At 42.3% G+C, this 15,462-nt stretch overlaps 1 protein-coding gene across 1 annotated transcript in view; it reads left to right on the forward strand.

Annotated features, from left to right (window-relative positions):
- LOC140486852 (claudin-16-like) overlaps window positions 1-11,446 on the forward strand; it is a 32,991-nt gene extending 21,545 nt beyond the window's left edge. The window contains exons 3-5 of the mRNA XM_072585904.1: window positions 7,244-7,408; window positions 8,808-8,999; window positions 11,076-11,446. Of these exons, the coding sequence (XP_072442005.1) occupies window positions 7,244-7,408; window positions 8,808-8,999; window positions 11,076-11,164 (446 nt within the window). The 3' untranslated portion in view covers window positions 11,165-11,446. The remainder of the gene's footprint in view (window positions 1-7,243; window positions 7,409-8,807; window positions 9,000-11,075) is intronic.
- The last annotated feature ends 4,016 nt before the right edge of the window (window positions 11,447-15,462 follow it).

Genomic DNA, 15,462 nt, shown 5'->3' on the forward strand with positions numbered 1-15,462 from the left:
CTCATTTACAGGTCGACTTAAATAATTTTGCCCGTGTTCCTTTCAATGGTAGCTGCCACTCAACATGAGGGAGAATATTTACCTCTTTTACCTGCAATGTCTGGGTGTCTAATTGCAGTTTGGAAGTTGTGACCTTTATAACACAAAAGTCACCATATTAGTGTGTCAGGCCACTAACACACTGAGGAGAAAGTGAGGACTGCAGATGCTGGAGATCAGAGCTGAAAATGTGTAGCTGGAAAAGCGCAGCAGGTCAGGCAGCATCCAAGGAGCAGGAGAATCGACGTTTTGGGCATGAGCCTCTTCTTCAGGGCTCCTGAAGAAGGGCTCATGCCCGAAACGCCGATTCTCCTCCTCCTTGGTTGCTGCCTGACCTGCTGCGCTTTTCCAGCAACACATTTTCAGCACTAACACACTGACCTGATTTGCAGTTGACTTTGTAACTCTGCTTTTTTGTATATCCCTGGAAGGGTAAAGTGTCAACCTGTCTGCAGGAGAGGGGAGATGGTAATCAGCCTCTTGTATCTCCTCCTTGTTAGGCTTTCTGTTTGAAGTTTCCCTGAATTGGCACAAGTGCGACATTCAATGGATTCAGGAAGGATTTGACCAGACAGTCGTTGTGAATTTACACCTGCAGTTATCTTTTGGCTGTAGCTAATCCCTTTTTTAAAAAATAGATGTCAGAATTAAAATTTCAGCATGTCCATTAGTACTCTGGGGTTCTGGAGTGTTATCATTGCATTGCTCCTGGCAGGATGAATAAAATGAGATCCTTTCACATTTCATTTCAAAGGATGAAAATTACTTAAATATATAAAGCAGGCTCACACATACACATTTATTCTCTTTGTCTTGGCCATTTTATCCTTTCAGTTCTAAGAGATTTTGGACAGGTTGTCTGCAATTACAATCAATGTGGGTAATGTGTTGGTGGGAAGGAACAAGCATCAGTGAAATAATCTGGAATCCTGGCTCTTAATATTGCTCACAAAAGTTAAAGGGCTGTAGTCAGTTTAGACTCTGGTCTCCTACACCAATGTTGAAGATAAATCTTAAAATGGTTATCAGCCAGCAATATATCAAATGTTTCCTTCTCCACTGTGGAGCACCAAACCTGAGTTTTTTTTGTAGAAATGCATTTAAATCTCTCCATTCTAGACTTGTCTTCCTAAAGTGAGACAGCCTTTAACATCATGTCTCTTGTGTAAATGGCTACTTTAAATGTTTAGTTAGGGTTGGATCTCCGAGCCCATCGCACTTCTTAAAATAGTCTCTAGTTATTCCAAACTAATTGGAATTTTTCAGTCCTTACTACTTTTGCTGAGGTTTGGGGTGAACATTCAGGAGAATCCACGCACTTTTCCAACATCTTCATGAATTCCCATATCGTTGTGGGAATAGGGAGCAGTGCTTTACCCAGCACAGTCCTGTGACGTACTCATCCTGGACTCACCCTGTCCAGCCCTTTCAGTTGCTCCAAGTGAGTTTCCCAGGTACTGCTGTACACTGGCAATTCATCTACGGACATTAAACTATTAGCTAAACCTGTCACTGTCTGGACCAGCAGCTTTTGACAGGTGGATGAGCCACTTCAAATCCAAATGGTTTGACTTGACACTGGGATAACCTGTCTAGAGTTAATGAAAGCAGAAATTTCCTTTCCATGGGCAGTAAAGGGAATGTGCCAGCACTTCTTGAGTAAATCTCTCTTGATGTGTAGGTTGCTTTATCCATCCAATCAGTGCAATCAGCCAGTCGGTATAATCACGGGCTTCAGCTCTGGACACTGTATTAACTTTCCAGTTGTCAATGCACAGCCATGTGGAACCAGCTGGCTTGGCATAAGGAGCTGGGGAACTCCACCTACTGCTGCTGGGCCCTATCCATGCGTCCTCGGACAATAGGTTAATCTCCTCTTAAATCTGGGTCAGCTTCTCAGGGTCTGGCCTATAGTAATGTTGCCCCATGGGACCCCGGCCTCTTTCCCATCCACACCATGTAGACCCAGGGTGGTGCAGCCTGGCTGATTACCATCTAAAAACCTTCAGTTCCGTCAGCAGCCTTCTTTAGTCTTTTCAGTGCATTAAGAGTCCACTTTTGCTGGATAGCTGAGCCAGGTAATGGGGGAAGTTCAATCTGTGCCTTATCCATATGACCCTCCAATTCAACCCCTCACTGCCACCCTCACCCTCTAGATAGGGTCCCAACTTGTTCAGCAGTGGTATTACTTTGTGCTGTTGATGTGACACAGCCTTTGCATTTTCCCCATCTGGGGTCTCAGCTGTATAATCACATCCCCACATTTATGGTCATAGAGTCACAGAGATACACACCAAGGAAACAGGTACTTTGTTCCAACTCATACATACCAATCAGACATCCAAAATAAATCCAGTCCCATTTGGCTCAAATCCCTTTAAACTGATCCTAAACAAGTACCCACCCAGATGCCTGTTAAATGTTGTAATTGTCCAGCCTCCACCACTTCCTGTGGCAGCTCATTCTAAACACACACCACCCTCTTTGTGAAAATGTCACCATTAGGTTTCTTCAAAATCTTTCCCTTCTCACCTTAAACCAATGCCCTCTAGTTTTGGACTCCTCTATCCTGGGGAAAAAACCTTGTCTATTTACCCTATCCATGCCCCTCATAATTTTACAAACCTCTATAAGTTCACCCCTCAGCCTCCGATGCTCCAGGGAAAACAGCCCCAGCCTATTCAGCCTCTCCCTATAGCTCAAACCGCCCAACCCTGGCAACATCCATGTAAACACTGCGTGGGTTTCCTCCGGGCATTCTGGTTTCCTCCCACAGTCCAAAGATGTGCAGGTCAGGTGAATTGGCCATGCTAAATTGCCCGTAGTGTTAAGTGAAGGGGTATGGGTGGGTTGCGCTTCGGCGGGTCGGTATGGACTTGTTGGGCCGAAGGGCCTGTTTCCACACTGTAAGTAATCTAAAAAAAATCTAAAAAAATCTTTTCTGAACCCTTTCAAGTTTCACAATATCCTTCTGATAGCAGGCAGACCAGAACTGCACACAGTATTCCAATAATGACCTAACCAATATCTTTTCAGCCACAACACGACCTCCCAACGCCTGTACTCAATACACTGACCAATAAAAGAAAGCATACCAATTGCCTTCTTCACTATCTTATCGACCTGCAACTCCACTTTCAACGAACTCTGAACCTATACTCCAAGGTCTGCTTATTCAGCAACACTCCCCAGGACTTACTATTAAGGGTATAAGTCCTGCCCTGATTTGCATTTCTAAAATGCAGCATCTCACATTTATCTAAATTAAACTCCATTTGCCACTGCTTGGGCTATTGGCCCATCTGATCAAAATCCCATTGCAATTTGAGGTAACCTTCTTTGCTGTCCATTACACCTCCAATTTTGGTGTCATCTGCAAACTTACTTACCATGCCTCCCATATTCACATCCAAATCATTTATATCAATGATGAAAAGTAGTGGACCCAGCACCGTTCCTTGTGGCACTCCACTGGTCACAGGCCTCCAGACTGAAAAGCAACTCTCCACCACAACCCTCTGTCTTCTACCTTTGAGCCAATTCTGTATCCAACTAGCTAGTTCTCCCTGTATTCCACGAGATCTAACCTTGCTAACCAGTCTCCCAGAAGGAAGGTTGTTGAGCGCCTTAATGAAGTCAATACAGATCACATCATTTGTTTTGCATCATTCTCCTCTCACCTTAAACCTATGTCCTCTAGTTTTGTACTCCCCCACCCTGGGAAAAAGACCTTGTCTATTTACCCTATCCATACCCTTGTGATTTTGTAAACCTCTATAAGGTCACCCCACTGCCTCTGATGCTCCAGGAAAAATAGCCCCAGCCTATTCAGCATCTCGCTAAAGCTCAAACCGCTCAACCCTGGCAACATCCTTGTAAATCTTTTCTAAACCCTTTCAAGTTTCACACCATCCTTACTATAGGACGGAGACCAGAATTTCACACAATATTCCAAAAGTGGCCTAACCAATGTCCTGTATAGCCACAACATGACCTCCCAACTCCTATACTCAACACATCGACCAATAAAGCTAAGCATACCAAACACCTTCTTCACTATCCGGTCTATCAGCAACTCCACTTTCAAGGAACTATGAACCTGCACTCCAAGGTCTCTTTATTCACTGTTGTGCTTTTTATTGAAGGGAATGGAGTCGTTGAACTCCTGAGGGAGACTTATTTCACACAAGTGCTTTCTGTTGTAAATGTCCACACCCATTGGTCAAAAGAAAATGCTTTAGCCTTTCAACTTCCAGCTTTGTCTGGTCAGGCCCTTTCCTGAGGGGACAGAATTTCAGATGGTGCTCCTCCAGTACTGGTACCTGCTTAGATAGCTATTTCTTATTGGCTTGTTAGCAAGGTCTCTTTCCTTGGGCAAGATGGAATAATCTTTGCGAGGTTTATGCTGCAGAAATAAAGGACAATATTAGACTAGCCAGCTGATTGGAAGGGATAAGACCATAAGAAAAAGGAGCAGGAATAAGCCCTTGAACCTGTCCTTCCATTCATAAAAGGAAGGCTCCTGTTGCTGACTCCTTAAACTTAGGAACTAAATCCGGATTTCATTAAGATTCCTACTCCTCCGTTCAAGCTGTTTTAGTTCAAATTCCCTTTCCAGAAATTCTCTCTCCTTGCTCTTTCTTATTGTTCTTATTTATCTCTCTCTTCTCCTTTTCTCTTTCTTTCTCGTTCCTTCTCTTTTTCTTGAAATTCTAATTTCTGTCGCTACTATTTTGATCCCTCCATCACTACTCCATCTGGTTTATCAGTTTCCACATGTATACCATCAGCCATCTCTTTTAAAATTGGGGTTTCCCTGCTTTTTGGGTAGAATTATAATTCCAAGTACCTTGTTGGATTTTTTTTCACTGTTCAAAGTACAGAACTCCCATATCTTCAAAAGTAGCTTTCTCTAATTGAGTTAAAAATGCACTGGGAATTTCTATACTGTACCAGTGGAAAGCCTTGTGCACTTTCCCCTTTTAATAATTCTTCTAAATTAAAATTTACCAACTCTAATGATTAATTCTTGTCTGTGGGTTCAAGACGTGGGCACTTTATTGTTTGGCACGTCCATAAGGACTCTCACTGACGTTTACAGTTGCACCATAGAAAGCATTCTGTATGGATGCATCACAGCCTGGTATGGCAACAGCTCTGCCCCGGACCAGATGAAACTAGAGACAGTTGTGAACACAGCCCAGTCTATCACACGCGCCAACCTTCCATCCATGGACTCCATCTATGCTTTTTGCTGCCTTTGAAAGACAGCCAACCTCATCAAAGACCTGTTCCATCCTGGTTATAACCTATTCTAATATTTTCCACCAGCAGAAGATACAAAAGCTTTAAACACACATACCAGGTTCAAGAACAGCTTCTTCCCCGCTGTTATTAGACTGCTGAATGGACCTCTCAAATTTCAAATCTAGTGTTGATCTTGCTTTTTGTGCACTTTCTCTGGAGCTGTAAATTTGTATTCCTCGCTCTGTTCAGTCACTCTATGATCTTTATTTGTTATGATATGCCTGAACTGCACACAAAATAAAACTTTTCACTGTACTGAGGTACAAGTGTCAATAATAAATCAAATCAAATCAAATCAGATTATGACCAGACCCCAGACAAGGATTCTGAAAAGATTACAATTCCAAATGGGATACCCCTAATGGTTAAACTCCTGGCTGAGGAGAGGTAAAGTGACTACCTGTCTTCATTCACTGCCTCTCTTAGATAGTTGCAACAAGGTTCATTTAGAAAGATCACATCCTTATTGTTACCAACACACCCTCCTAGACCGCATTAATTTATATTTTAAAAGGAACCGATTTAACATGGCCATCTTGTGTTAACAAGAGTGTGTTTATTAATGACTAAATGTGAGATAAAATCATAATGCAACAACATAAATGCAGTTTAGAAAGAAGACGTGTGTCCAAAAAGAAGGTTTAGAAAAGCTATATGGCTCAGTCTCAGTGTTATTTATGAAGTATAGATAGTAGAACATTATGATAGTTACCGTGGATAGCACTCATAGCATTAACGCTGGTCATTGAACATCCATTTTGAGATCCTTGGCTTATTTGCAGATAGTTTGCACATTTCTTGATCTGGTTCCTTTCAAAAGTGGCAGCTCCCAGAGCCAGAGAGAATTGTTTCTCTATTACCTGCGGTGTAGAGGTGTTTAACGGCAGCTCTAAAGCTGTGGCTTTCTCAGCACACAAATGCACCCACTTAACACTTCCCTCCCACCTATCCGCTCCACCCTCCACTCCGACCTATCACCATTACCCCCACCTCCATCTCCCTATCACACTCACAGCTACCTTGCCCCTAGTCCCACCCCCCATTTATGTCTCCAGCCCATCAGCTCATGAGCCTCATTCCGAATGAAGGGTTTTTGCCCAAAACGTTGATTTTCCTGCTGTGCTTTTCCAGCACCACACTCTCCACTTTAATCTCCAGCATCTGCACTCCTCATTTTTGCCTCATTAACACACACATACCAAGGCCTTTAACCCCTTTTTAGTTTATCTCTGGAAGGGTAACAAATATAATGATGCAGGAGATGGTTTTCTGCAGTAGGAGGAGGGGGATGTAGGATAGTCAGCGTCATGTTGTCTCTTGAGGTTTGCTTGAATAAGGTATGACACTCCATGGGGTCACACACAATTCTATCAGTCACAGAACTTACATCGACAGCTATTTTTTCACTTTTAAAGACCCCATGTTGGCATGGAAAGTTCAGTACGTCCGTAAGTACTTTGGGATTCTGATCTGTTGTCATGGCACTTCACCTCTGTTCTTTCGAAAAGGAAACTGGACCATAAGTGATTCCAAACTATCACTGACCTAACTCACTCTTACCTGTCCCTTGAAGTGAGCTAGCAAAACCCTTAGCTGTACCCAACCAGGACATGTACCCGAAGGAAATGCCATAGCTCCTTTTCAGGCAAAATAGGGATGGGCAATAAATGTTGCCAATGCCAGCACAGGCTGAGAATGAGTGATAAGAAAGAGAAGGTTATCTGTAGCCAGGAGACAGAACTCTGTTAAGAATGTGCAAGACACTGCTGTGGAATAACACCCACAGTTGTTTGTATGGCTCTTCTATGAATGAGCCCACCCGCGTCTGCTTTTTTTGAGACATTTGTGATTACTAACACACGTATATTTCTTTCTTTATCTCCTCCCTTTTCTACAGTAAAGATAGTGCTCACTCGAGCGTTAATGATTACAGCAGACATTCTGGCAGGCTTTGCACTTATTATATTAATGTTTGGATTGGACTGTGTGAAGATTCTAAGAGATGAACCTCAGATCAAATTAAGGATCTGTTACATGGCAGGATTCATTTTTGGAATAGGAGGTAAGTCTAATTAATTTGACTGGTTTAATAACATATTTTTTAAAGGTGTTCGATCGTATAATTGCAGAGTAATCTCCTAGTAGTGCAGCTGGTCTGGGCAGGAATGTGCAGTACAGGCTAGGAAGTTGTATTGTTACTGATTATGCTTGGTGAGCTGGCTTTGGGTTATAGGTATGCAACTATTCTAGATAGTGAGTGGTAACAGCAGTCAGTTTTGGTTTCTATCCCTCCTGCACACTGTAGACATTTGTTAAAGACACCATTAAGTTTTGTGGCTATGTCCTCAATTGACAACTGGGCGTTCAGTTAGCTTGAATGCTGGCTTGATGCAGTGCAGAAGGATGCTAGCAATGTGGGTTCAATTCCTCAACTAGTTGAGGTTACCATGAAGATCTCTCGACCTCTCCCCTTGCTTGAGGTGTGGTGACCTTCAAATTAAACTACCACAGGATGCCTTTCTGTAATAAGAGTGCAGCCTTGGTAAGACTACGGTAGCTTTACCTCAATTGTCAAATAGTGTAATGGCTTACAAGCCTGGCTTTTATGATTGATGCATTAAAATAACATCAATCCGAAAGTTTAAGTTTTCTTGATAGGAGTCAGAATGGTTTTATGGCCAAATTGTTAGGATTATAATCCAGCAGAAGATACCAATTTGGGGAGATAGGGAAAGAAATTGTTGGAAATAGTTTATATATATATTTTATTACCTGAAAAAGACATTGTGAGAATTTTTATGTAACAGCCAAAACAATTGATGTGATGACATAAATTACCCTTCGATTTATTGTACAAGCATCAACAGCAAGTTAAAACCAATTGGATAGAGAGGAGCAGTTTGGTTGACTTGAAACTTGTCCATCTAATGATCAGGCTTTGGAGTAAGACCTTAAAATGCTATTCCATTGTTATAACTTAGTTTCCTCAAAGCCAATTTTTAAAAATGTCATGGTTGCCATTTTCAGTTTCCAGCTACTTTCTTAATTAGCCTGTTCAGAGATATTATTATGCACCTCTAGAGCAATTGAAGTTTGAACCTTGATCAACAAGCTCAAAGGGAGGGACACTATCACTGCACCAAAAGAGCCCTTCCTGATGTTTTTTAAGCTTGTTAAGATTCTGTCAGTGTTGAGGGTGGTCAAGATCACCATTGAAGAAACAGCAGGTGAAAAGATGTACCCAGTTGTCGTAAGAAGACAGATTATTGGTTATGAAAAGAAAATGTGGTTGTTAATGGAAAGACAATGAGGCTGACAGTTAGAATTCCACCTGGTCGGGCAGTAGAAGATTGTGGGGTGGAAACATGGGGTTCTTGTCATCCAAAAACTGCCTCTTGTCATTGGTAAGCCCTCAATCAGATGGGATATACTGTACTGACATGGTTATTGTCTATCTGCAGGAATTCCAGGAATGATCGGTTCTGTGTGGTATGCCGTGGATGTGTATGTGGAGAGAGCGACACTGGTACTGCAGAATGTCTTTTTAGGAATCCAGTATGAATTCGGTTGGTCTTGCTGGTTGGGAATGGCTGGGTCAACAGGCTGCTTCTTGGCTTCTATCATGTTAACCTGTTGCCTTTATCTTTTCAGAGGTAAGCTGAACCAAATGTACCGTGTCCACGTTAATGTTCCCTCTTTCTTTGTTAAGAGTGCTGAGTCTTGTTCTTCAAGCACCACTCATCTTTGAGACATTCCCCACGTGTTAGCATTTGCTCTGGGTGGCATGGTGGCTTAGTGGTTAGCCCCGCTGCCTCATAGTGCCAGAGATCTGAATTTGATTCCACCCTTGGGCAACTGCCTGTGTGGAGTTTGCACATTCTCCCCGTGTCTGCGTGGGTTTCCTCCGGGTGCTCCGGTTTCCTCCCACAGTCCAAAGATGTGCAGGTCAGGTGAATTGGCCATGCTAAATTGCCCATAGTGTTAGGCAAGGAGTAGATGTCGATGTAGAGGTATGGGTGGGTTGCGCTTCGGCGGGGCGGTGTGGACTTGTTGGGCCGAAGGGCCTGTTTCCACACTGTAAGTAATCTAATCTAATCTAATGTGCAGGTTAGGTGGATTAGCCATGGGAAATGCAGGGTTACAGGGATATGATAAGAGGGTGGGTCTGGGTGGATGCTATTCAGAGGGTCTGTGTGGAATCGATGGGCTGAATGGGCTGTTTCTGCGCTGTAGGGATTCAAGTTAGGGCCAGGAGCAGAGTGTTTGGTTGTTTAAACTTGCTTCACCATTATTTAAGATCATGGCTTACCTGAGTTGTGTTACAGATTTCACATTCCCAACAGTTCCCACAATAAACAGTGATTTCCCTGCCTAACAAGAATCTAGCTATCTCTACCTTAATAACATTGAAAGAACCCTGCTCCTAAGGGAGAGAGTTCCAAAGACACACATCTCCGTGACAGAAAAGAAATACCCCTCTTTCTATCCTCAAAAGGGTGAATTTTAATACAATTTTCCCTAGTTCTGGGGATTCACCCATTAGAGGAAACATGACAATCCAGGATCTTATGAACTTCGATCGAGTCACCTCTTGCTCTTTAAAGCTCCAGTGAAAACAAGCCCAGCCTGTCCAACCTTTCCTCATGGGACAACCAGCGACGATAACTGTCAACAGGCTATTTAACAAGAGACAATCAGATGCTTTACCCACGTACACATGCAGGCACACTCACAGTTTACAGCCACAGTCATGGAAATCTCCTGTGGTGCAGTGTTTATATCTCTATCACTGGCTCAGAAGGTTCAAATCTCGCTTTGCTCCAGATGTGTGTTATAACACATTTGAACAGTTGGATTAAAAAAAAATCTACACTTGTTGTCATTGGATTACAGTCAGGGATACAGACTCGTGTTGTTTCTTTCCCCATTTTCTTCCAGACCATGGTTACAACTCCAATACCAGTTGGTATCAGAAAACTCAAACGTACCTGTAACCTTACCTAGCTGCCTGGCTCATTACATTTCTGAAGGAGGGACTCTTTGTTTTTGTTTTAAGTCTTTAAATTTTGCGACATTGTCAAGAAAAAGAAAATATTGCATTTTCCTGCTGTTGTTTCAATTCTCGTTGGGACACTTTGAAACTTAAAATTTAAAGGACTTGGCCATTTGGGGCCGAGCTAAGGAGAATTGTCTTGTGTATCTTTGAAATTCTCCGACCTGGAGATGGAGTTGACCATATTGAAGACAATTATCCATCCACTTTGGAGTATTAAGCGTACCTATTATGGGAAGGTGGAGTTGAAATGGAAGATCAGTCATGATTTCACTGAATGGTGAATCCAGCTTTAAGGTTTGAATGATCTACTCCATATTTGATTCTTATGACCTTATAATCTAAATTCATCCCTTCAGTACACAGAGCAACTCTGCACAGTAGAAGTGCTTACCGTTTCTGAGCTCATGATTACTGTGGCACAAATTATGGGAAAGACATTGTATTAAATACTCAAAGGCAGTTTCATATTATTATTGCCCATGCTTATTTAGAGGGAGTCACTGACATTAGACAGGACTTCTGATGGGAGATTCGGGACATGTTTTTCAATAATCGGGACAGCTCCTTGTGCAATTTTCTGCTTGCACCTTTTGAGGTTATTAGGAACTGGCCTAACCTAAGAGGAAAATTAACCCCGTGCACTCTTTCTATTTTTTTCTATTTCCTCGAACAGATTTGAGAACGGCCCGATACAATCTATCCTTCTATCAGTATGGGAGAACAGCCACTGGCAAAATGTACGCCATGGATTCGCGTGTCTAGAAGCTTCTGTTCTAGAACTGTCTACCAGAGTTCCATACAGCAGCTTCTCCTGTCTGTCAAGGACATATGATATCCTTAAAAATAAGGTGAAAGGCTACATATTGCAGCTGGTTTTAATTGTCAGTGCTATTGAATTGTCTCGTTGTGTAACACTGAATCGCCAAGTGGAGGCCCTGATGTAGTTTAGTCAAATGCAATCATCAAGTGAAATCACAAATTTCTATTTAGAAGAATAAATTGTTTTAGTAAATCCTTTCCGTGTAGTTGTGATGAAAAGCCTGATATCACGTGACAAAAAGAATAAAACAAACCTTTGGAAAGTGTCAGAGTTTTATACTTCACATCTGTGTAGTGCCTGAAGTAAGTTGTAAATGAATGGACATGCTAATTGTTCAATGGAATGTTAAGGAAGGTAATGAAGCAGAAATATCCTGAAAACTGCTGCCCATAGGGTAGAAAGGGTCTCTTGAACCTTGATGCCAATCACTGTCAAGGGCAAAGATTTGACTGGTAAGTAATCTGTACTATTTGCAAAATGCTACTTCGAGACTTTTCTCTGAAAGTACAAATATAGTAAAGGCTGAAAAGAGTAGGAGGGTAAATCTGCTAGCAGTAACTATGCAATGCCAAACTCTGTAGACTTCAGGAGGATGGAATGAGCAACTCAGAAAAGGTGCATTGTTCTTTAAGTCGCTATGAAAAGAGTTGATATCGGCAACAGTATATTGAGACTTGATTTCAATAAAGTGAGGATATATTTCTATTATTGGGTTCTTTGACTTTCTCAGAGAGTTAAAAAATATCAGGTAACAGTGAGTTTTGAGAAGATTTGTAACTCAGGTTGAGGTACAGGATGTAGGTTTTCTCGCTGAGCTGGAAGGTTCATTTCCAGACATTTCATCACCATACTAGGTAACATCTTCAGTGGGCCTCCGGGCGAAGCACTGTTCATGATTCCTGCATTCTATTTATATGTTTGGGAAATGACATTACCAACCCAAGGAAACCCAGACATATAAATAAAAAGCAGGAATCGTGAACAGTGCTTCACCTGGAGGCCCACTGAAGATGTTACCTAGAAGGGTGATGAAACATCTGGAAATGAACCTTCCAGCTCAGCGAGAAAAACCTACATCCAGAATATCAGGTAATGTGGATCATGTTGCGCTATTAATTGCTGCTAATTCAAGAGAACACTTGTGTTGTCCACAGAGAGCTCTGTAAACTCACCATTAGTGGTTGCTTCTCTCTTCCTCATCCCTTGGATCCTCTCAATGCTTCAGTGGGTAAATACACCACCTGTTGTTGTACTGAGCTACAGGTATCTCCCAGTCTTTAAATGTAACCCTCAGTCAGTGGGCATTTTTCAGACAAAGTGAAGATCTCCAGTATCCTTGAGCTAATGAATAACAATTCGGCCAGAGATCCTGTTTCTGATCCCTACTTAGCCAGCTCTCCTATTGTGAAGTGCATGGGTCTGAGAGGTGGAGTTCGACTTATTTTCAAGGCCAAATACATGAGTACCTTTAATGTCTAGGCTCACACAGTGATTAGGCTCTCAGAAGTGCCTTGAAAAGGTGACTGATTTTCTGCAAATTTACCCCCAGCAGGAGCCGAATTCTTTACAAGCAGAGTGGTGGACTTTGAGAAATGTCCTGTTGTGAGGTTTTAGTGTTGATTCCATGCTTACAGGGAGAACAGCCTTGCCAGGGATATACCTCAGGAAGGAGAAAGTGAGGACTGCAGATACTGGAGATCAGAGCTGAAAATGTGTTGCTGGAAAAGCACAGCAGGTCAGGCAGCATCCAAGGAACAGGAGGGGCTTATGCCCGAAACGTCGATTCTCCTGTTCCTTGGATGCTGCCTGACCTGCTGCACTTTTCCAGCAACACATTTTCAGCATATACCTCAGGAAACCTGACTCTGCTTGGAGATGTTTGATCAACTCTGTTATTGCTTCCCAGGAGTACATTTTAACTTCAATGCAAATTGAGTGACTACTATTTATATCCTGGAAGGCATGCCTTGCATTTGCTGGAGAATACCAGCTGTGTGTACAGTTTGGTCATCCTGCTATGAGAAAGGTATTATTAAATTGGAGTGGGTGCAGAAAAGATTCACCAGGATGTTGCCGGTACTGGAGGTTTTGAGTTATAAGAGGAGGCTGGATAGACTGGAACTGTTCTCACTGGAGTGTAGGTGGTTGAGGGATGACCAGATAGAGTTTTATAAAATCATGAGAGGCATTGACAAGTTGAATAGCAAAAGTCTTTTCTCCAAGGTGGGGAGTTCAAAACTAGAGGGCATAATTTTAAGGTGAGAGAAGAAAGATTTAAAAAGGTTCCAAGGAGCAACTTTTTCACACAAATGGTGTGAAACCACTAATGGTCATATCTGGAATGAACTGCCAGAGGAAGTTATCGATGCAGGTACAGATACATCATTTAAACACATTTCTATAGGTACACGATAGGAAAGGTTTAGAGGGATTTGGGGCAGACACAGGCAAATGGGACTAAGTTAGTTTGGGAAACATGGTCGGCAAGGATGAGCTGGACTGAAGGGTCTGTTTCAGTGCTGCATGACACTATGACTTTACAGGACTCCCACGCTATCCAAAAGTAGAGCGTTCCTGTGAAACCTTTCATACGCCAAAATGGTGTAAAGCAAAGAAGCAATGGCTCTCTGCAGAACAAGCATTGAATGCTATTTTTGCCTGTCTTCATAAAAGCAAAAATCCTTTTTGATTTCTTTCAGTTAGCGAAAACAGGTACTAATGTTGGTCTTCTGTAAAGGTGAAGTGACGTAAAGCAAACTTTCAAAAAGCGGGGGATATCTATATTGGTCTCAGACTGACAGATCAATCTGAAAGGTGTTTCTGAAGAATTCCTTTGCCTATGATCCTCAGTATGCCCTGGGGTTAGCCTTTAGATTGAGGACTGTGACTCAAAGAGGCGTGCAGGAAATTTAGGGGGACAGTAGGCCAAAATTCATTTGATGAAATGTGGGACAAATGTGTTCCTTTGCTGCAGAGCCGATGGGAACTGTGTATGCTGCATTTCTACTGGTGACCCACAGCGAACCTGCTCCTGTGTCTGAGGGCCTCTCTGCCTGGCACGGTCATCGCTGTTCATTCACTGACTGTAACAGTGAGCAAAAAGGTGGGGATACCTTTCAGAAACTGTGCCATTCCAGCAGGAATAAAACAGACAGTCGTTAGGACAATAGGACTCAGTAATTTTAATGAGACCCATTTGTCCTGCAGATACATGTCTTCGTCCTCTGGAAAACCAATCAGTACCCCATGTTAGAATCCCTACAGTGCCGATAGAGGCCATTCAGCCCATCAAGTCTGAACCAACCCTCTGAAGAGCATCCCATCCACTTCATGTAGTGACCACAGTTAATCCACTAAAACTGTACATCTTTGGACCGTAGGAAGAAACTAGAACACCCAGCGGAAATGGGATTTGATGAGAATAGCCTTCCAGGGGATTAGAATTGTGTGTAAAAGAAGCACCATCTAAAGGAATGCTGGAAAATATTTACGGAGTATTGTCTGGGGAAAGACTATGTCAACCGATCCGCGTAGCATTAAACTTAATCATGGAAGTTTTTGTTTAGCTTCCTTTCCCTGTGTGACTGACTGGTTGACCTATGTCTTTGTGACCCAGTAAATTTCCTGTGGATTAGAAAGCGAAATGTTATTTTGACTTTTGGTACGACATGTCTCCTGTACTGATAGATTAGGAAAGTGATTTTTGCAATACTTTTCAAACATGTGCATGTAACAGCAATGACAGATTCCAGATATGAAGATTAAAGTAAGGATTGATGTGAATTTTCCTGCTCTACACTTTTTTTCCAAGCATCAGAGTTTGTTGTGAAGGAATGGCAGCCAAAGAAACTGTGTTGTTGGAGTGTGTATTTCCAATCTAACAAATGATACATCCCACTTTTATTATTCATTACAAAATTGGCCTCTACTCATCTGACCATCAGATTTAGCTCTTCCTTGTGTTTGGTTTCACAACGACCTCAATGTTAAGTCTGAACTCTAAAGCTATTTGTCTTTGAACTTGTGATGTCAACCCAAGCCTTCTCTTCAATGAGGGTCACTGGATGGCCACTGGGAATGCTGACACGGGCTGGTTGTTCCTCTCCTTGGCCTGTGTGTGAAGAATGCCACTAGTCTCCGACTGAACGGCTGGCAGATCGATTTCTAGCTCGGTTCAGAAGACACTCTTTGTGCCTCTCATCACATGTTCTCAGGAAATTGTTGATGCCCTGAGCTTGCT

This window comes from Chiloscyllium punctatum, chromosome 16, assembly GCF_047496795.1.
Source record: "Chiloscyllium punctatum isolate Juve2018m chromosome 16, sChiPun1.3, whole genome shotgun sequence".
Classification (NCBI taxonomy): Eukaryota; Metazoa; Chordata; class Chondrichthyes; order Orectolobiformes; family Hemiscylliidae; genus Chiloscyllium; species Chiloscyllium punctatum.